At 41.3% G+C, this 23997-nt stretch overlaps 3 protein-coding genes and 2 non-coding genes across 6 annotated transcripts in view; 1 reads left to right on the forward strand and 4 right to left on the reverse strand.

Moving 5' to 3' along the window:
- Nucleotides 1–988: 988 nt before the first annotated feature.
- fam131a (family with sequence similarity 131 member A) lies at nt 989–9865 on the reverse strand. Of its 2 annotated transcripts, none has more exons than XM_037788203.1 (5): nt 9736–9865; nt 4527–4638; nt 3864–4040; nt 2083–2220; nt 989–1943 (listed from the first exon to the last, which is right to left on the reverse strand). In XM_037788203.1, exons 1-5 carry the CDS (start codon nt 9739–9741, stop codon nt 1402–1404), a joined length of 975 nt encoding a protein of 324 aa, XP_037644131.1. In that variant the 5' UTR covers nt 9742–9865; the 3' UTR covers nt 989–1401. The 2 variants fall into 2 exon arrangements, with proteins under 2 accessions (XP_037644131.1, XP_037644132.1); XM_037788204.1 differs by lacking the exon at nt 9736–9865 and adding an exon at nt 8046–8343.
- The window catches only part of LOC119499009 (eukaryotic translation initiation factor 4 gamma 1-like), a 42965-nt gene continuing 28791 nt past the window's right edge, over nt 9824–23997 (reverse strand). Inside the window, exons 2-10 of the mRNA XM_037788190.1 lie at nt 21455–21829; nt 21070–21216; nt 16349–16585; nt 16160–16264; nt 13764–13883; nt 13429–13572; nt 13224–13305; nt 12220–12360; nt 9824–10039 (exon numbers count right to left, since the gene is read on the reverse strand). Of these exons, the coding sequence (XP_037644118.1) occupies nt 9858–10039; nt 12220–12360; nt 13224–13305; nt 13429–13572; nt 13764–13883; nt 16160–16264; nt 16349–16585; nt 21070–21216; nt 21455–21766 (1470 nt within the window). The 5' untranslated portion in view covers nt 21767–21829 and the 3' untranslated portion in view covers nt 9824–9857. The remainder of the gene's footprint in view (nt 10040–12219; nt 12361–13223; nt 13306–13428; nt 13573–13763; nt 13884–16159; nt 16265–16348; nt 16586–21069; nt 21217–21454; nt 21830–23997) is intronic.
- Nucleotides 17833–17901, reverse strand: LOC119499489. The gene has a single exon (XR_005209412.1). It is a non-coding gene; the product is annotated as a small nucleolar RNA SNORD66 (small nucleolar RNA).
- On the reverse strand, nt 21350–21418 carry LOC119499490. Its single transcript, XR_005209413.1, has one exon. It is a non-coding gene; the product is annotated as a small nucleolar RNA SNORD66 (small nucleolar RNA).
- The window catches only part of LOC119498988 (eukaryotic translation initiation factor 4 gamma 1-like), a 40992-nt gene continuing 40492 nt past the window's right edge, over nt 23498–23997 (forward strand). Inside the window, exon 1 of the mRNA XM_037788152.1 lies at nt 23498–23603. The gene's annotated coding sequence lies outside the window, so the exon portion shown is untranslated. The remainder of the gene's footprint in view (nt 23604–23997) is intronic.

Below are 23997 nucleotides of genomic sequence, written 5' to 3' on the forward strand. Positions count from 1 at the left end.
AAATATTGGTGTCCATATCAGCCCCCGAAATCCCCAAATCAGCTGGGATCTACTGTTTAAAGGCAGCTTCCAAAGGTCCGCCAAGCTTAGTACAGGGCTCCAAAAGATGGTGAGGCACATTGTAATTATCATGAGTATAATTTACTGCACATATAGCCTTGTTTGGCTTTAAAGGGGCTGATTCAATAAGGGAAATGTCAGTCTTGTCACTTGAACTGCCTCCGCGTTTTCTGCTATTGTGTGTTTAACACGTTTCTGGCACGATAAAGGAACAACACTTGAGCTCGGAGTGAGAGGAAGATGCTGGGTGTTGTACAGAGCACACAAACACACTTATACGCACACATGTAGATATTAACACCGTGATATGTGACACGTCTCTCTTATGACAGAGTACATTTAATCCAGCCTGGCCTCTAATGCAATGTTGAGAGATGTAACTACTCTATGAAGCACAGTGTGATACCTACGGCGATGTTGTAGAGAAAAAGTGTGTGTGTGAGTCCTTGTTACGAACCCTCAAATGGATGTTTTAGCTTCACGGTGTTGCATTTTTGAGCCATGTTTCAATCTTATGTGATACCATTGCAGCACACCTACTCATTTTTTGTCCGTGTAAACATTTGTGCAACGATTTATTAACTTTTCGTTTGCATATAGAATGTGAATTAGTGCTCGCCATATAAGATATAAGGAGTTAAATGTAGAGAGTGTATAAGCTAATTTGCAGCGTATCTAGTTAAGCAATAAGTCTGTAGTATCTCCCTTTATATGGCACTGGCCTGTATATGCTTTGTACATATGAAAATACACGGATGAGATCTATACGTACATGCTGTTGTACATAGGAGAATTATGCATTTGAAATCCAACAGCCATTGTTATTTTTCAGAGAACATGAAATTGTTTTTGTACATGAGTGAATGATTAAATTAAAAAACAAGAGAAGTATGTTCAGTTTGTGTTTGTGGAGAAAAAAAAAGACTTCTTTCAAAAAAAATCATATTTATATTATAAGCAGGACATTCAGACATTCAGTATCAAACATAGCCCGACCCACATGACACAGCATGACCCAGAAAAAAAAACAACACTACAAAATATCCATAGAAAAACCAATGCAACACGTCACAAAAATGTACAAAACTCAGTTTGAACAACAGCTTTACATTCTGGTTGAACTCTCCAATACACTGTGTTATACTGTTTACAACAGATAAACGGTGGAGCGAGATCAGTACATGAAAGGCCTGGAGGATGAGAGGACAGAAGGCAGCGAGTGGAGAGGAGATGATCTGGGGAGGGAGGCGGAGGAGGAGGCGGTGGGAGGTAAACAGTGAAAGCAGAATAGATTATGTCATATCCACACAGACTCAAAGAGACATAAAGATGGACAACACATCACATCAAATCCTCTTTCTTCTCCTCTACTTCATCCCTCTCCTCCTCTTCGTCGAAGGACGCCACTCCGGAGGAGGCCCGGTCGGAGAAGAAGCTCCTCCGGCTGGAATGCCACGCTCTGAACTCGTGAAACACGCTGCCTTCCTCCTCCTCGTCCTCCTCTTCCTCCTCTCCGGGAGACTCGGAGTGAGAGGTGGAGTAGCAGGAGTCGAACCTGCTGCTCCTGGCCCGGGGCCTCCACTCGGGCTTGTGGTGGACGCAGACCTCGCTGTGTTGCTCCTGCAAAAGAGGCGGCTGCTCCTCCTCGTGACCATCCAGCCTCTCATCCTCTTCCAGGAAGGGACTCATGCAGTCGCTGGGTAAAGAAGGTGAATTGGTCTGGGATGAATGTGGGTCATTGTGAGACGCAGGCCTACCACAGAGCAGACTGCCGCTGCCGCTGTTGCTGCTGGAGCACAGGGGGCTATCGGAAGGCGGTGCCTCGCCGCCTTCAACCTCAGGCTGGCATGGCGCTCCACTGATAGGACCGGACGTGGCGGCGTCTGAGGGAGGAGCAGAAAGTCAGAACACCTGGAGATGGATGGGTAATGGAGGGGAGGGGATGGGAAGATGAGGCGTTTTGTCAGTGATGATGCAGTTATGAAGTGATGAAATGAACAAAATTGCGGCGACTGCGTGTACCTGCGCTCTGACTGGAGACGGTTTGAGTCTGCTCGTTGGTGTGGGAGTCCTCATCGTTGGAGTCGTCCTCGTCGTCGTCATCTATAGACGCCCAGGCACGCAGCTTAGCCTCGGCGATGGCGAACTGCTCAGCCACTCCTAGCAGGAACACAGGCCCGATAAATGAATGAGCCCTTCAAATGAAAGAATAGTTGTGTGTGTCTACCTTTGACCAGTTACACCCACGGGTGATTTTCTTTTCTTGATTTATTTGATGGAAACATTTAAAAAAAATAGAAAGGATTTAAGGAAAGTCTGAAAAAAAGCTTTTGCTTTTGTATCCTGCTAATCATCTCTTGATGCCTCAGATTTGTCGTGTGACTTGTTAAAGACGATCACTGAGGGGAGTGTTTTTGTCACTACATCAATATCTATATTAAAGGTTGGAATAATAATGCACCCCTGTCTTTTTTAGAAGTTCAGTTGTTTCCATATTGCTGGTTTTTACTGAATATTTTATGTATGTATGACATTGTTTTTAATATCTCAATCTGTGTTAGGAAAAAGTTTATGTCAGACTAAGCCAAAAGTAGAGCTTTATAATCTGCAGAGTATTTGCTTGATAATAGTGTTATCTATAAAACAAAACGCCCATCACAATTTCCCGGAGCCGAGGGTTACATCTTCAAATGACTAATTTTGTTTTTTGCTTGAAAAGTGACTCAAACTATTTTTTATTATTTTCATATTTTTTTTATTATTTAAAAAAAATATATATATTTTATATTTTATGTTTTATTATTTTGTATTTATCAATATTTATATTATCATTATTACTGTTGTTAATATGAAAAACATATATTTATTGATGTTATACATTTAAATCATTGTACATACATCACAGAACCTTCCCTCAAATTGAACATATGGCAGTCTATATAATAATAATAATAATAATAATAATAATAAATCAATTAGAAATAAATAAATAGCTAAACATAAAGTTAAAAAGAATATATATATTTATTATTGTTATTTATTTATATTACTGGTATTATTATTATTATTATTATTATTATTATTATTAATAAAAACATTTTTTTTTTACCTCATTGTTTTCTGCTTCCTGTGTATTGTATTATATTATTGAGTTTTTAGTGGGAATATGTTGTACTGTTCTCGCATATTTGAAAACTTTAAAATAAAGTATTCAACAACAAAAAAAGAAAAATGACTCAAACGATTAATTGATTATTAAAATAATCAACTTAATATCTTTTCCATCTAATAATCGATAAGTTGACTAATTGTTTCAGCTCTTGTCACAAGCTTTTCTGAAAAGTGACCTTATTTTGGAGCATTGATCAAAGTGTTAAGAAAAAAGACTTTATGATGTACATGATGTACAGTCACTATGAATGCACCTTCCTTCCCTCAACTCTCTCTCTCTCTTGATCAAACCACGCCGATGTCACCGGCGCCAGAGAGGATGAGTCACAGCCAAACAACAGGAGCTGTTGTACCATTGGTGGGCAGTGAAGTGTTCTGGGAGAGTGTCTAATAGGCCACCATCTGCTGCCAAGACAAGCCGTCACCCAAGAGACAGCGTGGTGGGCGGAGCGGACCGCTGACATACAGGACTTTTAGGGGATTAGGTGCATGACAGAAGGTGGGCGCCTGCCAGGAGATGATGCTGGAGCTAAACCAAGCTAAGTAAGAGGATGCACGTGCCCGTAAAAGCAGACAGTAACAGCTAGTTACACAGTGAAAGCTGGATACAAAAAGGTCCCAGCAATTAATACCTGCAGCAAACCGGGCTTCCTTCTCTCCTTCAGTCAGATGGCAGTAGGAGCTGAAGTGGGCGGCTGGCGGCGGGTCTGCAGGTTTGGGCCAACCTTTCCACTCAATGAGGTGGGCGACCCGGCCCTGAGCCAGGGAGGTGGGCTTCGTCACATGGTCCTTCACTGCCTGAGAGATACCTGCACACAGAGAGGTGGAGGTCAAGACATAATCAGAATTTAAAGGTGCTATTGATAACATTGATATCATTCAGCCACTAGATTTCGCATTCACCCTCCCATGTTCCATTGCATTTACTTTACATCAAGTGGTTGCCAGGCACTTACCATCAAACTCAGTTTTTTCCGCACTAACTGGCAACTTGATCGCTGACGACACAGAGATACCATGTGATACTACGCGATACCAACGTTGTTATAATATTGGCTCACAAGCCTTGTTAGAAGTGGTCAGATATCTTCCATAGAAATAAATTAAACATTCATTTTGGACAACATTTTAAATGATTAATTCACAATCATAATAACTTTTTTTTAGGAAAAGCCAAACTTTTATCTGGCACCTTTATAAAAGCTCTGTGGATGTATATTTTTTTTTATATTTGTCAACATAAAATTGTTATCAATAAGAGCTTTAAAAACACAAAAAGTACAAAAGGTTATTACCATTTAAGGAGGATCTGGCATATGCTGCAAACTCCTGGATGCCAACACTTTTCCTCGAGTCTGCTGGAGATTTTCCTGACTTTGGAATCATTTCACTCTCCTCAAATTTCACCTGCAAGACAGATTCGATTTGAGTAAACCTCCTTGTTTTGCACCAATGCATGAAAAGCAGCAAACAATGTGTTTTGTCCACATTTGTGTGTCACATCCAGCACTTTCAGTATTCCACAAAACAGTAAATGTTTACTTTGCCAATATTTACGCTGGGAGAAACATTCTAATAGCATCTCAATGAAAAGCTCAAATCCAAACATGAATCACAGGACAAACATACTGACAAACACACGGCTGTGGCTTCCGTGCCAAAATAAACGCTTCATCCCAAACTGCTTTAGAAAAACACTTTCCCTACCTCTTCCTCTCTTTGCCTCTCCCTCCATTCTCTGCGCCTGGATCTAAGCCTCATCGTGGACATGCAGAGACGATGTCACAAGCGCAGCGAACCAACACAACTAAAAGTCACACAGCTTGGGTTTACTGGTTTAAACCACAAGGCAGACAAGCAAACAGCTATGCCCTACATTAACTGCACAGATGTTAAAGCCACAGTAAGCCGCAGTCAAACCGGTTAGAATGGTTGGGGTTGAGGCCAGTGGTGACAGTCTACAGACATATGGCGCGTGACCAGCTCCGGTAAGCAGCTCCAGCCAGGCCATCTCACCCCAAAGCTGCTGATCCCTATTAAAAGTCATACTGCTACCCAACTTACACCACGTCCAAAACAAATACACACTTGGCTGCACCCAGCAGGTCTGGTGGGTCAGCTAAATCTGCTGGAGCTGCTGGGAATGGGTCCTGTTTTTAGGGCAGGTGAGTGTTTCAACAAGCAGGAAACATGTTGCATGAACTCTGAGCATGTGCACAACTTGACAGACATCCCTTTAAGCAGATCGGCTCCCAAAGCAGCTAAGGGAGAAGAGGCTCCTGACTGTGTTTAAAGGCTTACGCTAAAGTGACAAAAGTGACAGTAAATGTGTGTCAGAGGCACACAGGCAGGTAGGGAGCTGGGAGGCAGTGATATGAAGCCCGGGTGACGTTCAACACTCCTCAGAGGTGAGCTTCAGCTGCAAAACACACCGCAGACGTCACTCATGCTCAACGCCGATAAACACACACTTGTTCAGCATGGGGAGACTCAGGCTACGTTCCAAATCGCATACCTTTAGTACATACTGCAGCTGCCCTTACAAAGTATCTACAGTTGTATGCATTATGCATATATCTGGGGCATATTACTTCGTCAACATTGCGCCTTGAACTTTCACCCTTTTGCTCATATATCTGCTGAGCAGAGGATTGTGGGTCAAAATAGCTGGGAAAACATGCTGGCTTGAATACTGTAGGAGGACATCCTGGCATTTTTGTCATTCTGCATTTGACATACTATGTATTGGGACATACTAAATCTTTTTCTGGCATACTACATAGTATGGTAGTATGGGGATTGGAACACAGTCAGACGCACAGATTTCATCACCATGGATGTCTCACACACTTTAATAGGCTACTCTATCAAAAAGTAAGCACAACTACAAACCAAGTATTCTTTTCTGTAAGCCTATAAAACAAGAATACTTAATTATACTTGTCTTAAGTATATCTCGATCACAAGATTAATTACAAATAGGCCTATAGGAAATGTTAGTCAACTGATGAAAATCTTTATCAACTACAATTTGTGTTGTATATTTATAGTGTGTTGTGTTTACTGTGTTGTTTTACATGATGATTTTAACCAGTGTAAAGTGTCTTTGAGCTCTATGAAACTATACTATATAAATAAAATGTATTATTACTATTTTGATAAATGGTTTAAACAATTAATTCACTGGTTCCAGCTTCGCAAATGTCTGCTTTTTGTGTTATCTATCATTGTAAACTGAATATCTTTGACTGTTGTTTGAACAAAAAAATGGCTATTTTCACTATTTTCTAACCTTTATAGATTAACTTTATGACTTATCGAGGAATAACTGACAGGAGAATAAATAATGAAAATAATCATCAGTTGAATGTTTTGAGACTGTTTCCTTCTGATACTTGCCCTTTTTCTCTTTTTTTTTTTTTTTTTTTAAAAACCCAGCACACCTGCACATTATGTGTGCAGGTGTGCTGGGTGTTGCTTTGCTTTTAAAAAAACTCCCACTTCAACATGCTGATTGCCAGCTGACAAAATGCTGCTAATTGCCATTCATCCTCAACATCAACATGTGTAGCAGCGCTGGCAATTGTGATGCTTAAAGGGATTGTTTGTAACTTTGTACACGTATAAATCTACCGGGTCGGTTTCCCATGCGCGCTCGCGTGTGGCTACGCTGTTCAGACTCAGACTCCAACACAAACTACACAGAAGCACCAAAACCGCAAAGTTATATCTAGTGAAGCCCGTCTTGCAAAACAGTGTCAACTCTTCCTGCTCCAGCCCCCCAATCACGACAAGAAGACGCGAGGGATACTGTAGCTTTGGTCTCCAGGGCCGGAGTCTCTGCTGTACTCTGCTCCTCTGCCTTCACTCACACACCGCGCGCGTTCTTGCACTCCACTCTTACGTGCATGCGCGCACACTCCACACTACAGAAGAGTTAGTTTACCTCTGAGAATATCTAGTGAATGTATCTAGTGGACGTTTGTGCAGAAATAACTGCTGCAGCTCCTCCAGACCAACAGAGGTTTCTCGTGTCTTGTGAAGTGACGGGGCTCCGCAGCGAGAAGCGTTATCGTCTACGACCGGGTGCCGGTGTCTCCCTGCGGCCGCGGTCAGGAGGCTGAAGCAGGAAAAGCCAACACTAGGATCAGCAGTGATTCATGGAGAGACCTTCGTCAGGTCAGCTAACATTACTGCCAAGCAGCTGAAATATAGTGATATTGTGAGCCCGACGCTTTCGTTGACTTAACGGCCACAGGTGTCGCTGTTAACAAGCATTTCTGATTCTTACAAACAGTCCCTTTAAAGTCCTTTTTTTTCATGAGGTGTTTTTATTATTCTGTCCACCCCCCTGCAGAGCTGCAGTGTGTATGAACATGACTAAAAATGTCTAACAATGACTTATATAGGACAAACAAGTGGGATCGGGTTGACTGCAGCCAAACATCTTGTATCTGGCATGAATGGAGGGAGCTGCTGCAGATGTTTTTCTTTTTCTTTTTTCTCAGGAAATTCAAGCAACAGAAAGCGACACGCTGACGGCTGAATAATAATAACATCACCCCGCCATTGATGGAGATGGAGATGGGTGCAGGCCTGCAGCCTACAATTATGGGGAAAATAACGCACGAAAGGCAAGGATGCAGTTACCAGGCAACCTCTGAAGTCTCCATCTGCATACCAATAGCTCCATATACCTGCATCGGATAAACACCACAGAGATGCCAAGAGCTCTCCTCTCTGCATACGCACCCTCACAGCTCTAACGATGCCTGTAATGACCCCCAGTCTCTCTCCTCTCTCTCGGTACCTACCTGTAAGTCGGACTCATCATAATGCGCTTAATTGTCTCCAATCCGCTCAACAGATGATACCGCAGCAAGAAGGCTCTGCAGCGGATCATTAAAGCCACTCAGTCGGCGGAAACATCTCCCTAACTCCTCCAGCAGCATTAGGGTCTCCTCCAGCGCAGACGCACATTTGTTGCTCCTCGGTATTTGGGTTACAACATAGGCTGTCCAAATGTCTCCCGATGGCAAGCGTCATCAAACGCAAGGCGGTGTCACATCCTATCTCCTCCTCCTCCTCCTCATGCAGCCAAGATCAAGATACAGGAACCGCAGATGTTTTTGCTTCTTTTTAAACCATATAAATATATATATAGTCTAGTGTAGCGCAGTCATTTGGTAAACACACTCAACAGGACGCATGCGGGTCAGTATTTATACAAATTTAATTTATACAAATTTCTTTTTGAAAAAATTTAAATTTAAAAAAAAAAAAAATGTTTTAAAATTAAAAAAAAAAAAAAAAAAGTTTTAAAATAAAAATAAAAAAAATTAAATTTAAAAAATGTTTTTTAAAATTAAAAAAAAAAATAGGTATTAAATTAACCTAGTTTGACCGTTTGATCGGAGTCCGCGAGTGATTGACAGCTGCTCAGAGACGGCAGGCTCCAGCTCGGCTCTGATTGGTTGTTTCCCTCAGGTGTGGGAAATCTTGCAGATGCCATTTGGAGCACCGGAGGACACCAGAGGACACAGAGGCACATGACTTTTTTTCAGATTACCTGTCTCATGTACTACTGTCAGGATGTAGAGACAGTTTTATAAAAATATATATTTTTTAATCATATTTGCTCCAATTCTACCCACTGCTGCTTTAAAGGGAGATTTGTCAAGTATTTAATACTCTTATCAACATGGGAGTGGACAAATATGCTGCTTTATGTAAATGTGTATATATTCATTATTGGAAATGAATTAACAACACAAAACCATAACAAATATTGTCCATGAACCCTCACAGGTACTGCATTTAACATAAAAAGTATGCTCAAATCATAACATGGCAAACTGCAGCCCAACAGGCAACAACAGCTGTCAGTGTGTCAGTGCGCTGACTTCACTATGACTTGCTCCAAACTGCATGTGATTATCATAAAGTGGGCATGTCTGTAAAGGGGAGACTCGTGGGTACCCATAGAACCCATTTGCATTCACATATCTTGAGGTCAGAGGTCAACGGACCCCTTCGCCAAAATTGAGCACAAGTTCGGAGTGTTATTTAACAAAAAGATTACCAACAAGCCCCACATTCACTGTCTGTTGGTTTGTGTTCATTTTTATATACAAACACTCAAAAAAAAGTACCCCTAATAATCACCAATCACCAATAAGTAAACATTATCAGCAACATAACAGTGCTGACTGTATCTGGAACACCAGACAAAATATTAATGCTGAAATGATGAGCTGATTAATCAATACACTATTTTGATATTTATGTAATTTCTCAAGCAAAAATGCTGAATATTTTCTGGTTCCAAGCAATAACTGCTTAAATAAAGAAAGCAATATATATATATATATATATATATATATATATATATTTAATAAATCTGCATCTGGACAACTGCCATTTCTGTAATGAGGACGCAAGAGAGGGAGGGTAGAGAGATATGATTGTTTCCCTCAAAGAAAAGAAAAAATAATAAAGATTTACCCTCATTGAGGATTGATTTGAGTCTGCCTCTCTGGCAATATTTTCTGCGACTCTTTGCAGCCGCCTGCAGAGCCCCTGCCTTGCCAAAAGGGGGCGGCAACTTTCAGTTTAGTCTTTTATTCCTAGTCAGACTCCTCATCCTCCTCAGCCTCACGGAGCCAGGTGAAGAAGGCGGTGACTGATCTCTTGGCCACACCTTTGCCTTTTTGCTCCGCAGGGTCTCTGCTGGCTTCCCATTCGTGGAAGGCCTCCTCTTTAATAACGTCTTCGTCGTACAAGATGTCAAAGAACATCTGCAGCAGGTCTGCAGAGACAGGATACAGAGGTCAATACTGATCTAGCATTGGTAAAGAAAAACAGTTGGCTGCAAGGGAGAAAAAAAGATGACACAATACAACCTCCTGCATAAATATAAGCCGTTTACTGTTTAGTTTGTGCTGCGTGTTGGTATTAATTGTCCTGTTTCATCAGCATCATAAAATTTAGACTCTTCCCTCGTCACGTCCCATTATTTTGCACTTTTAATTGAGAAATGGACTACAGTTAATCACAATTACAAAAGGCAGCTACACTGGTCAAATACCAATTAGTACCAAGTGTCAGCATTCAGAGAGGTCATCAGACAATCTGTCAAAGATCACGTCCAAACTGAGCTGCTTAAACTTAAATCACATCTTTTCCTCTCTCTGAAGTCACTTTCCCACCTACAGAACTCAATATAGGAATCAGCACAAACCATCACAAACACTCGAGTTAACTCTTTAGTGAGGAGTAAATTGAGACTTCAGACACATATCAATCCTCATTTTGTGTCATCAGCGACAGGTGAATGTGGCAAAAACTAAGGAACTGATAATTGATTTCAGGAAAGATAACGATAAACCGAAAACTAGCACTATACATGACATCTGGGAGTATCTGGGAATCTTGTTTGACTCCCAACTGAAGTTCAATGTGACCTGGCCAACAAAGAATACACCTGCTGCGGAAGCTTAACTCATTTAAAGTCTGTAACACTATCTTAAGCATTTTTTATCAGTCATTTATTGAAAGTCTTTTAACTTTTTCCTTTATTTGTTGGTTTAATGGGTTGTCTGTGAATGACAGGAATAGTCTCAATTGTATCATTAAGGTCTGCTCCAAGATAATCGGAGTCCAGCAGAGAGACTTGTGCTCCCTCTGGGAGAAACATGTAGTCCAGAAAGCAAAAAAAAATAGAAGTGCACTCGGAGAGCGCAGACCTCCGCCAAGGTAGGTCTCATGTACGTCGCAAAGCCTGTGGTGTTAATGCACAGGCTGAGCGGAGTTATTAAAAAAATTCCTGAAGTCGGATCATGATCCGGATCGCCACCAAAATCGAATGGATTGTTCATTGTGCCACACCCCACCCCTCTTGGAGTAATCGTCTAAATGGACAAAATCAACAAACCAACAAACCAACAAATCAACAAACCAACGCCGGTGAAAACATAACCTCCTTCCTATGCCTTCGGCCTTGATGGAGGGAATTATTAGCCAATCCGATCACGTCCTGTCCGGTGAATTCACTTTATTGCCCTCAGGCGGGTGCTACAAAGCGCCCACTAGGAAAACAAAACGCTACTTTGAGTCCTTCATTCCTTCTGCTATCAGGCTGCTAAATGTTGATAGTAGCCTTTCTGAATGAATGCCTTATTTTGTTCTTAAACCACATTAGTCGCTTTACGTTTTGTTTTCTTCACATGGCTGGTAAGCCTATACATTCATTGAATGTAGTAATGTAAGTGCAATGTATAGAGTGTTTTTATTATTTGTTTATTCTATGACTATGTGATTTTTTATTCTTCGCCTGGTCCTCGTGTGAGTCGGTATGCACGGGGCCACACGAGGTGCCAGTGTGCATTTCTGCCCATAGACTGAGTTATTTATTTATTCACTTATCTATTGTCTCCGATATACTGGTGACTGCTGCTGTCTGTGAGTTTGAGAGTTTGTATATTGTCTGGGTAGATTGTAAAACCGAATTGCCCTTCTGGGATGAATAAAGTTGTCTGAATCTGAATGTAATATTTTAGAAACGTATATCTCCTTCCAACCTTTTCGGGTAACGAGTATCACTATTATACAACATTTAACCACGACTAGCTCGAAATCCACAAAACCAGCCTGCAAATGAAGAAAATCTGAAAAGATTGCACGAGAGTCAATGGAGCAGAGCCGTATAGTTGTCGGATCCTGGTCACAGCTGGCCGAAGCTACGCTATGATTGGCCAGTCTGCATTTGAGGGGCGGGACTTAGCTAAGGGTCAATTCATTCAATTAATTAACATTTTTAATACCACCTCAAACTATGGGCTCAATAATGGCAATATTTGCATATTGAATTAACCTCAATAACAGTCAAAACCTGAAAGGTATGAGCTCAAACAACTTAAGCATATTTTTTTTACAGGGCTACAGTTTGGTATTTGTTACTGATGACACTACAGGTGGATGAATACTCACTCGGTGGCTGATCCATGTGCACAATCAGAGCCTGGAGGGCGTAGAGGGCCTGCAGCTCCTTCTGCTCATCAGACAGGTATATATGCAGCAGTCTGGCTCTCTGGCCGATCTGCCGTGCATCCACCCTGTACGGGTTGTCACCTGAAACAAGGAGAGACAAACTCATCAATGGAGATAAAACTTCTTGTATGCCATGAAAAATGTTTACTTTACAGGGCTGCTAAACTAAATCACATATTGTGATTTGTGTTTCAACAATCAGAACATTTATATATCAGTAATACTGAAACATTTTAAACATGGGGAATTCATGCCACCGCTGTGAGATGGAAAGACTAACAGTGGTGTCTAACAGACAAAGACATAGGATCATTTTAGCCCAAAACAGAGCCGTTACTTTTTAATACTTACAAGGGATGCTAATTTTGAAAAATGTTCTTAACCGATAAACGACCCTCGTTAACCGATTAATAGCCGTTAACCGACAAGATTTGTGCCTCGCATGCAGCGGTGCGCCAGCTGCAGTGTATGAGCACAACTGACAACTGAGTCCCCAGTTCACCCTCAGGAGAGTTACTGTAGCAGCCACAGTGCTGCATGTAGTGTCGCGGACATGCAGCACCTTTCCCAGTAAAAGTCTCCACTGCACATTTAGTTTAGTTTAGCAGGTTGTCAGCTGTGTGTCTGCCCGGCATAACTTTAGCGAGTGTCCGACAAACAGTGTGTATTTGTGCTACGTTAGTAGCTGTAGCATTGCCGGTGGCTTCGTGCTCACCGCCGCCACACAAAGTCTGTCAGCGTGGAGAAACTTTAACAAGTGTCAGTGTCCGCCTCTTAAGTTGGGCTGTTAAGGTGGACCAGCTTTTCTCCTTAAAGTGACGAGCCGCTCCTCTGAGCCGTTCAGCTTTTGAATTAATTATTAACATTTCGTTTAACCATTTAACCGATAGCGTTAATCGGTTAAAATGCTTAAACGGTAAATTAATAACATCCATAATACTTACCTATGATGGCAGACTGACACAATGACGTCATCAGTGCTCGTACGAACTGGTTGGAAGCAGTTTGCTGCTCGTCCAAGTTAGCCTGAAAAAAGAAAGTTGAACAGAGGAAACATAAATGACTCATGCAACTTTTATATTGAATAACACATGGAATATTAAAGTCTTAAGTAAAACATGAGCTACATCACCAGTACGTTTAACTCACCTCAGCCCAGTCTCTGATGCGCTCGTTGTTGGCTTTGTCCTGGATGAGTCTGTCCAGCTGTTTGCTGAGCTCCTCTCCAGTGAGAACCTTCTTCTCATCCACTTCCTTTGACTCCGTCTCCTCTCCTGTGGTGAACTCCACTTTCTAAATTACATAACAAACAAAGAAAAATTAAGACCCTCTTATAAGTTGTTTGCTTTGAATTCTTTATTTTTTTAAACAACCAAAACACAACACAGGGCACGAGGGGTACATTGGTATTGGCATGAGGACTGCATTTGTGTCAGCAATTATCTTTATTTCTACAGTATATAATAGATACTCATGACAAACACCTGCTCAGTCACAAACTTGTTGTCGTCTTCATCCTCAGCAACTTGAGCACACTCTGCCTCCTTGTGGATCTGTTCGATTGTTTTAGGAACCTGGTCTTCTCTATGAGGCACCCAGTTATTCTGTAGATCAGAGATGGACGATGGTTATAAAAACAGTCTGTAACTTTTCCAGCACTTGTTGTTAATGTCTATATTCATGGTTCACATGCGACTCATAATCCCTGTGGATTACTTCACACACAGTATAAAAAAAAATCTGCTCATTCAGGAATATTTCTTAGCAGTGATGCCACTGTGAAGGTAACTCTCACGAGACGGTGAGAGATCCAAGACGGTGGCTTCCAGCTGCTCAACTACTGATCCAAACAAACATCTCTCCTCTGACATGAAAAACTTTTTTCCTTTCACCTTTTCTTTCCTTTCCAACCGAAAACCAGACTACAACATCAATTGTCCTGGACCATCTGGAAGAATACATCGACAGGTGTTTCAACCGACTCTGCATGAAGGACAATACAGACGGCACAAAAAATAACTCCACTCCATACAGCAAGGGATCCCGTCCGGATTCACTCTCCAGCACAGGTACACCACCCACTTCTCTGAAACCACCATGCTGCACAGAGGTAAGCCACATAATTATCGCCATTGAAAATAAACCTTCAGGACTCATTGAAGTTCTACACAAGGAATTTCAGACACTGCGCCACGGCCTGGAATTCAGTCAGGACCAAATAGACACACTAACTAAGGAAAACTACAATTACCGCCTTGCTGTTGTATGCCTCCGCCAACCAGTCAAGTTGCAGTTTACACCATGTCTGCACAAAATGTCATCATTTCACAGTGACCTTGTCCTTTGACCTCCAAAATCGAATCAGTTCATCCTTGAGTCCAAGTTGACGTTTGTGCCAAATTTGAAGAAATTCCCTCAAGGCGTTCCTGAGATATCACATTCACGAGAATGGGAAGGACGTGAGGTCACAGTGACCTTGACCTTTCACAGTCTGACAAAACACTACCCATGCCATCAATAAAATGGAAGCTAGACCTATCCATCACAGTAGAAAGAAGCATCAAAATTGTACCACAGTACAGTACTTGAGTAAATGTACTTAGTTACTTTCCACCACTGGTTAATACCATGCCGTACCAAAAAAGGGGTGCGACCAACTTTCTCAGTTGCTACCAGTGGAAAAGTTAGTCTAGAGCAGTGGTTCTCAACTAGGGGTTCTGGGGACCCCGAGGGGTCTTTGAGGGAGTTCCAGGGGGTCCCCAGAAAAATGGGTAATAGTTTATTTTCACTATTTAATTCACTATAGAAGTGAGCCCAATGTGAGTAAGAGTCATAATAGTAACTATTCTGATCACTTCCTCCGCGGTTATTTCCTCAACTTTAGTTGACAACTATAGAATTCTGTTCATTATCATATCTGACAACCAAAATCTTATCAAATTGGGGTCTGTGACCTAATGTGTATCAATTTAGGAGTCCTTGACATGAAAAAGGTTGATTACCACTGGTTTAGAGCCCTGTAGTGCTGTTATTATTAATGTTATTGGTAGTAGCTTTGGTGGTGGCAAAGGAACGACTAGTATTAGCATTTCACGTACACTATTAGTATTGTTATTAATATTATATAATTAGGGCTGACCCGAATGCTTTGAATGCTTCGATTACTATGGCAACGGTCAAAGTGAAGCTTCGATCTCCAAATCACTAATCGAATGCTTTGTTTTTTTTATATATATATATATACAAGTATGTAATAATCATGTATAAATCCCATAATAGCCCACGAAACAAGGAATAATCCCACATCATTATTCAACATTAATTACTCTTAGTTATTCTCCGACATATATCGTTGTTTGTTATATGTAGAGGTGTGTACAGTAGTGTGGCAGCTGCACTGTCCCGAAGCTTTGAATAGCTTCGAATATTTCTCACCGAAGCTTCAAAGACCAAAAAATGGTATTCGGGACAGCCCTATATATGATAAAATGTATGCTGTATGCTCTTCTTTCTCTCCATACATCCACCCACCCTATGAACTCCACCCCAGACTGACTGTCTGGAACACACCCACACTCACCAACATCATATTGTTCTCTCATCCCCTGACAAAAATTTTGTTAACTGGCCTGTATTTGCTTTTCTTGTTGTCCTCTTGTTGTTCTGTTAGTGTAGTGTTTTTTTTTTTATCTTGCAATAAAATGAAAAAAAAACCATCCTTAAACAGGCTTAAAATACACATACTGTATGTATATATTGTAAATAAAGTTTGTTGAAGTATAAAAAAAATAAAAATAAAAAAATAAATATTTCTTAGCTTTAGTCCCCACAATAAATGCTTGTTATTGCAATATCCCGGTATGGATTAATTAATATTTACCTTTCTGAGGTCCAAGATGTCTTGCAGCTTGAAGCGAATTTTTGACGAGGTCTTTCTCTCTTTGATGATCAGGTCCATCTGGTTGAAATACTGATCCATACGAGGCTGACGGACACAGAAAAAAGTGTTTTTCATGAGTCATAGCTACAAAAAAGTGTGTAAATGTTTGTGTGTTCATGCTTTACTTACCTTGGCCTTCTCAAAGTCCAGGTCTTTACCAATTGTGGAGAGCAGCATGCAGACACACTCCAGAGACTCTTCATTATGATTCTTCAGTAGTTTCACTACACAGTCGTGCATGATGGCCTCTGTCAGCATCTTCAGCTTGAAGAGCTCGCCAATGAACTTTATGTTACCCAGTGAACGGCGGTGGGCCTGGTCTCTGGAATCCTGCAGCTCCACCCTCAAGCGCTCACACTCCTCTCCCTGAGGGCAGATAAAAGTGGGGGTTTGTGATTAGAGGGGGTAAAATCATCAGTTTAGTCTAAAACAGGTTTTGAGAGCGATCTCAATCTTTTTCATGTCAAGGACCTCCAAAATTGATGTACAATAGACCACAGACCATGGATGCATAAGAGGTTGTGCCCTGTGCTTTTGCCCTATGTTAGTAAATAGCCTGTACATTAAATTCTGTGGTTCAAACCCGGCTTGGGGCCCTTCTGTGTGGAGTTTGTATGTTCTCCCCGTGTTAGTGTGGGTTTTCTCCGGGTTCAGTCCAAAGACATGCAGGTTAGGTTAATTGTTGACTCTAAATTGTCCGTAGGTGTGAATGTGAGCATGAATGGTTGTCTGTCTCTATGTGTCAGCCCTGTGATAGTCTGGCGATCTGTCCAGGGTGTACCCTGCCTTCGCCTAATATCAGCTGGGATGGATCAAATTCTGTTAATGTCATGCTACTAGCACAATAAACTAATAATACTAACACATCCACCACGATACAGGTTTACAGCATACAGCCTATGGGTGAATTATAAGATAATGAAAGTGATGAATTACTGCCAATATATGCATTATTACAGCCGCATACAGCTAGCAGGAAGCTGGCCGAACTGGATGTGTCATATGAGCATGCAGGGCGGTGCAGTCTTGTGGGTCTGATGCACATTAATTATGCTGAGGAAAATAACTCTGAATTTGGCAATTGGTCTATTTTAAAACTTTAAGACATAATGATTTAAATAAGGGCTATTTAAGTGTTCGTACTGCGAAGTTGATTTAACTAAATAAAAAAAAAATCCTCTGATTTATAGACGCCTCTTTCTACCACAGTGCCATCTAGCAGCTGTTGTCAAAGAAGCACCAGTTTTGTTTCTTTAATTCTTCCCTCTTCGGTACAGTAGGAGGAAGTGGAGACAACACTATGGTGGTGACAGTAAAAGATCACATTTCTTACTTCTTTGGCAGCCTCTAATTCTTTTTGCTTTTTCTCAAAGATTTCATCATCATCCTGGCCCCTCTCAAACTCTTTATGGCAGCGGTTGAGCAGAAGTTTGCGGAAGTTCACGGTAACTTCTGGCTTGTCTGAGGTGTGGACTTTCAACTGAAGGAGGAAACCATTGAGTATCATTAAACATTTTTATTAAATATAAATTTTTCATCTCGCTGATAATCATATGGGTTAAAAGCTTGATTATAAAACTGTTAAACAGAAAATGAAGAGTGATTAAAGTGTGCTTCATCAGGTCCATCATGAACATTGAGTGGCCCAGACACGTGGCACAAAACAGAAGTCATCATTGGAGTAAATGATAAGATCAGGATAAAATCACAAGACTTACCCCCATAAGGCAGCGGCACATGTTGGCATAGGCCACAGAGAATTTAGGCTCGAAGATGGCCTTCTCAAAGATGAGGTCAATGGCACCCTTCAGCCTCTCCTCCGTGTCTATCGTCATATCCATTACTTGTTTCATCAGCTCCTGAAACTTCTGAGGGGTCAGCTTGTTGAGGATACTGCGTAGACGCCTGAACAGCTCTTGAGTCTTGGCCTGTTCGAGACTGATGCTTTTCCAGGGCTCTTTCCTCTGACCCTGCTGGGAGCGACGTGGCCCAGGTGGCTAAAAGAATGGGAAGGCAAGCGTCATCAACACAATGTGGTGTCACTATCTCCAAAAGTCCCTAAATCTAGTGAGAGGGTCGCCAAGTCATCAACACTGACAGTCCGTCCGTTCAGATCTCCCTCCAAAGCCACTCCCCAATGTGTTGGTACCAATGGATTCTTTAGATTTTCCAATTTCATATGATACCATTATCTTCACTCTAGCTTTAAAACTGAGCCCAGTACAACCTAAAAATCGCAAGTAGCGATAATGCGTTAAAGAAATTTGTGGCGTTAAAACGAATTTGCATTAACACGTTATTATCGTGTTAAAGCTGAAGTAGGTGAGATCGGAGCAAATATGATTAAAAAAAGTAATTTTTATAAAACAGTTGCTATATCCTGACAGTAGTACATGAAACAGGTAACCTTTAGAAAAATCATGTGACTCTGTGTCCTCCAGTGCTCCTAACAGCATCTGCAAGATTTCCCAGACCCCTGAAGCCAATAGTTGATTGTTGAAGTCCAGAGAACCAGGCTGAAGGGAAACACACAAGTTAAACAGGGAAAAAAAAGTTCGGAAACTTGTGTTTGGTCGATTATTTCTCTGCTATTACAATGCTAAAGGTCATTGTATTTTACATCGTTGGAAAGCCTGTTTATTTACTTTCACAATGATGTCCAACTTGTAAGGATCATGCATTTGTGGGATGAGCAGCACAGCTGATTATGTGGGTAGCGCCCAAGACAAATTTGCCAAAATGCTCTGCCAATGGTAAACAGTGTATTCTCCTGTTGGAATTGACTCTTGTTTTGAGTTGTTTGGTTGATTGGATGACTGAACTCTCTATCAGTAACAAGGAACAAACAAGACATATTGGCTATTTTACACTTTATTCATTTAATACAGCGTCGGGAGCCTCAGTAGTGGAGGAAGATCCATACGCAGCCACAACAGCCTGGCACCTCCTCCTCATGCTGGTCACCAACCTGGTCACACGTTGCTGTGGGATGGCGTTCCATTCCTCAACCAGGATTCGTTGCAGGTCAGCCAGCGTGGTTGTGTTGGTCACTCTAACACATACAGCACGCCCAAGCTGATCCCAAAAGTGTTGAATTGGGTTGAGGTGTGGACTCTTGGCAGGCCGTTCCATTCTCTCTACTCCCACATTGTGGAGGTAGTCTGTGATAACCCTGGCTCTGTGGAGGCGAGCGTTGTCATCTTGGAGGATGAAGTTAGGTCCCAGATTGTGGAGATATGGGATCGCCACTGGCTGCAGAATCTCATCCCGATATCTCGCTGCATTGAGATGGCCTTCAATGATGACAAGCCTTGTTTTGCCAGTGAGGCAAAACAAGTTTTGCCCCCCCATAGCGTTCTCCACACTTTGACCCTGCCATCCAACTTTCGCAGACAGAACCTGGACTCATCACTGAACATGACATTCCCCCACATGTTCAGATTCCATTGTCTGTGTTGTAGACACAAGCGCAAACGGGCCTGACGGTGAAGGGCAGTCATTGCAGGCTTCCTGGTAGCCTTATGAGAATACACTGTTTACCATTGGCAGAGCATTTTGGCAAGTTTTTCTTGGGCGCTACCCACATAATCAGCTGTGCTGCTCATCCCACAAATGCATGATCCTTACAAGTTGGACATCATTGGGAAGGTAAATAAACAGGCTTTCCAATGATGTAAAATAAAATGCCAATTAGCATTGTAACAATGGAGAAATAATCCACCAAACACAAGTTTCCAAACTTTTTTTTCCCAGTTCACATTGACAAACAAGTTACATACATATTTACGCAAGTCACAAATCATCAGGTTAAACTGAAAACAGATTAATTCTAAAGGCTTGTGATTTAGCAGAATAAGTGTGCAAGACTGGGGCGATTTCTTACCGTGCACCCAAACAAAACTTCTAGACTTCAAACACTATATTTAACTATAATAACAAGCGCCAAAGCCTTGAGTTAAACAGAGTGAAAACCTGAAACTGGGGACAATAAATGTAGTGAAAACTTCCATGTTAGTCTAGGATGTTACCTTTGTGATCTTGCTAAGGCGGGTGGTGTCGATGGGTCTGTTCCTGGAGATGGGCACCGTGTTCCATCCCTCATCCTGCAACCAGTTACTCTGTAGATCAGAGATGGAAGATGGTTATAAAACAAGTCTGTAACTGCTCCAACACCTGTCGACATTCATGGTTCCTACGAGACTCAAAATCTCCATGAATTACTTCACACACAGTATAAAACAATTTTGCTCATTCAGGATTATTTCTTAGCTTTAGTCACCACCATAAATGCTTGTTATTGCAATATCCGGTTATGGATTAATTAATATTTACCTTTCTGAGGTCCAAGACGTCTTGTAGCATTAAACTGATTCTGGATGAGGTCTTTCTCTCTTTGATGATCTGGTCCATCTGGTTGAAGTACTGATCCATGCGAGGCTGACAGGGACACAGAAAAAAGTGGCTTTTATGAGTCATGGCTACAAAAAAAAGTAATTCTTGTAAATGTGTGTGTTCATGCTTTACTTACCTTGGCTTTCTCAAAGTCCAGGTCTTTACCAATTGTGGAGAGCAGCATGCAGAGACACTCCAGAGACTCTTCATTATCTTTCTTCAGTAGTTTCACTACACAGTCGTGTATGATGGCCTCTGTCAGCATCTTCAGCTTGAAGAGCTCACAAATGAACTTTATGTTACCCAGTGAACGGCGGTGGGCCTGGTCTCTGGAATCCTGCAGCTCCACCCTCAAGCGCTCACGCTCCTCTCCCTGAGGGCAGATACAGTTTAGTCCAAACAACAAAAAAACTCTGTGGTCTTTTTCGACAGTGACAGTAAAAGATCACATTTCTTACCTCTTTGGCAGCCTCTATTTCTTTTTGCTTTTTCTCAAAGATTTCATCATCATCCTGGTCCTTCTCAAACTCTTTCTGGCAGCGGTTGAGCAGCAGTTTGCGGAAGTTCACAAAAACTCCTGGCTTGTCTGAGGTGGGGACTTTCAACTGAAGAAGGAAACCATTGAGTATCATTAAACATTGTTATTGAATATACATTTTTCATTTCGCTGATAATCATATGGTTTAAAAGCTTGATTATAAAAATGTTAAACAGAAAATGAAGAGTGATTAAAGTGTGCTTCATCAGGTCCATCATGAACATTGAGTGGCCCAGACACGTGGCACAAAACAGAAGTCATCATTGGAGTAAATGATAAGATCTGGATAAAATCACAAGACTTACCCCCATAAGGCAGCGGCACATGTTGGCGTAGACCACAGAGGAGTTGGGCTCTGAGATGGCCTTCTCAAAGATGAGCTCAACGGTTCCCTTCAGCCTCTCCTCTGTGTCTATCGTCAGATCCATCACTTGTTTCATCAACTCCTGAAACGTCAGACGGGTCAGCTTGTTGACGATACTGTGCAGACGATTGAACAGCATTTGAGTCTTGACCTGTTCGGGATCGTCGTCTTCGTCTTCCTCCGCGCCGTGGCTTTGAGCGGACTTCTCCTTCTTCTCAGCCATGCTGAACTGCTCGTCGTCACTGAGGGACATGCTGCTGATGATTTTCCTGGTCTCTTTCCTCTGACCCTGCTGGGAGCGACGCGGCCCAGGTGGCTAAAAGGAGGGGAAGGCAAGCGTCATCAACACAATGCGGTGTCACTGTCACCAAAAGTCCCTAAATCTAGTGAGAACGTCGCCAAGTCGGCAATACTGACAGTCCGTCCGTTCAGGTCTCCCTCCAAAGTCACTCCCCAAAATTATCATCATGAACATATTATAATGAACGTGAACAATGAACATGGCTATTGTTAGTACTCACAGCTGTCAAGTTAGCAGGTAGTGGAAGACTCCAGTTGTGGCCCGTACAGGCCTATTACAGTCCTGCGAAAGCCACAGATACCAGATTTTTTTCTTTGTTTTGTCAGAGCATTTGATTTATTGATTGCTATCAGGATGTAATGATTACCAACTCCAGCTTTAATGTACAGTATTTTCAACTATTATTACTTGTCTTATGTAGACAAATACATTTTTATAAAATTACAACTGTGTTTTATTGTCATGCATTATCTGTTTATACACAAGCTATGGATACTTCACAGGATGAGTTATCGTTCTTGACAAGTTACATTAATAAACACTTAAATTATCTTATCTGCTGACAAATACATTATTATAAGATAAGATAAGATGAACCTTTATTAATCCCCGGGGGGAAATTCAGGTGTCAAAGCAGCAAAGCGCAGATACAGAGGTACAGGTGTACAAAAAGATTATAAAACAATAAATAGAAATACAGATTATACATAGTGAATGGACATAGCGTGTACCGTCCGTCAATAAAAAAATGTAATGTACAATAAATAGATGTAATATGTGCAGTCTATGGTTGGTTTATGGGATGTAGTGTAAAGTAAGTTCAAAGTTTAAAGTGCACCAGTGGTTAGGAGAGGTGGTTGCAGATAGTGCAGATAGTGCAGTTTTCATGTGAGGGTCAGCCTTGGTTATGTATTATAAAACATTTATTAAATGTGTACATACTGCCTAGAAGTGCTAAATGAGTGGGGCAAAAGACAGTGGTTATTATCTAATACTGTGAGAAAAAGTAATTTTAAGACCTTTAATATTTGTTTTACTTCATATTTCATTTACATGGAGCATATTGCTAAATAAATGTGTTTCATTGAAACATAACAGTGCTGATTGTATCAGGAGCACCAGGCAAATAATGAATGGTGAAATGATGAGCGGATTAATCAATACACTATTTTAATATTTATGTAATTCACCAGCTGCATCTTACCGTGAGACAGCACCTTTCACATAAGTGAAACTTATGTCTGCTGTCTTCTGCTGCACAAACACTAGAGAGGAGGTTTCACTTCCTGATAAACTGATATCGAGTGTTTTTTTTAGGTGAACCTTTCTTTTAGGTGATAAAATATGTTTTGCTGCCAGTCAACAACAGTATATAGCTTTACTCCTGTAGCTGGTAACGTTTAACTACTACTGTCTGTATCTCCACACTGGAGGTGTTTACTAATACTACTACTACTACTGTAGGTAATACACTGACTATGTATTAGTACCTCAAAAAAACACTTCAAAACACCCAAATGATCCCTTTAATGACTGGAAGTATGGCTTTACAAGTTATATAAGTATGGCAAAAAAAAAAGACTTACACAAATTGAGTTGCAAAGGCAGACAGACGCTGTTCCTGAAGGCTGTCTGCTCGACCAACACCTGGATGAGGATGGGGCGTCTTTCTTGGATGGTTTTGCGCATGTGTGATACCGCCGGCAGATATGACGCGTGACTCAGCCTCCTTCATCAGGCCTTGGTCGAGCAGAGAGCCTTCAGAAACAGCGTCCGTCTATGGAATTGTGTAAGTCTTTTTTTTTTGCCATACTTATATAACTTGTAAAGCCATACTTCCAGTCATTAAAGGGATAATTTGGGTGTTTTGAAGTGTGTTTTTTTGAGGTACTTATACCTCAAATACCACCTGTTCATCAAGGCTTATGATCTCAGCTGACTCTTCCTACACATCACTCTTTTAATAGCTTTAATTTCTCCTCTGTGTTATTATTTAGTATGATTTTGTGTGCCCCCTTTGTAAAGCGTCCTTGGGTTTCTGAAAGGCGCTATATAAGTCCAATTTATTATGATTATTATTATTATTATAGTCGGTGTAAGACCTGCAGTAGATGACAGTGTGGAGAAACAGACAGAAGTAGTTAAACGTTACCAGCTACAGGAGTAAAGTCATATACTGTTGT

Source organism: Sebastes umbrosus, chromosome 12, assembly GCF_015220745.1.
Source record: "Sebastes umbrosus isolate fSebUmb1 chromosome 12, fSebUmb1.pri, whole genome shotgun sequence".
Lineage (NCBI taxonomy): Eukaryota > Metazoa > Chordata > Actinopteri > Perciformes > Sebastidae > Sebastes > Sebastes umbrosus.

Bases quoted from the DNA above. Each gene is read 5' to 3' on its own strand.
- fam131a (XM_037788203.1), bottom strand. The intron at 4,041-4,526 runs GTAATAACCTTT...CTCTGTGTGCAG, and splicing joins TGCCAGATCCTCCTTAAATG to GTATCTCTCAGGCAGTGAAG. The intron at 2,221-3,863 runs GTATTAATTGCT...TGTTCCTGCTAG, and splicing joins GGAAGCCCGGTTTGCTGCAG to GAGTGGCTGAGCAGTTCGCC.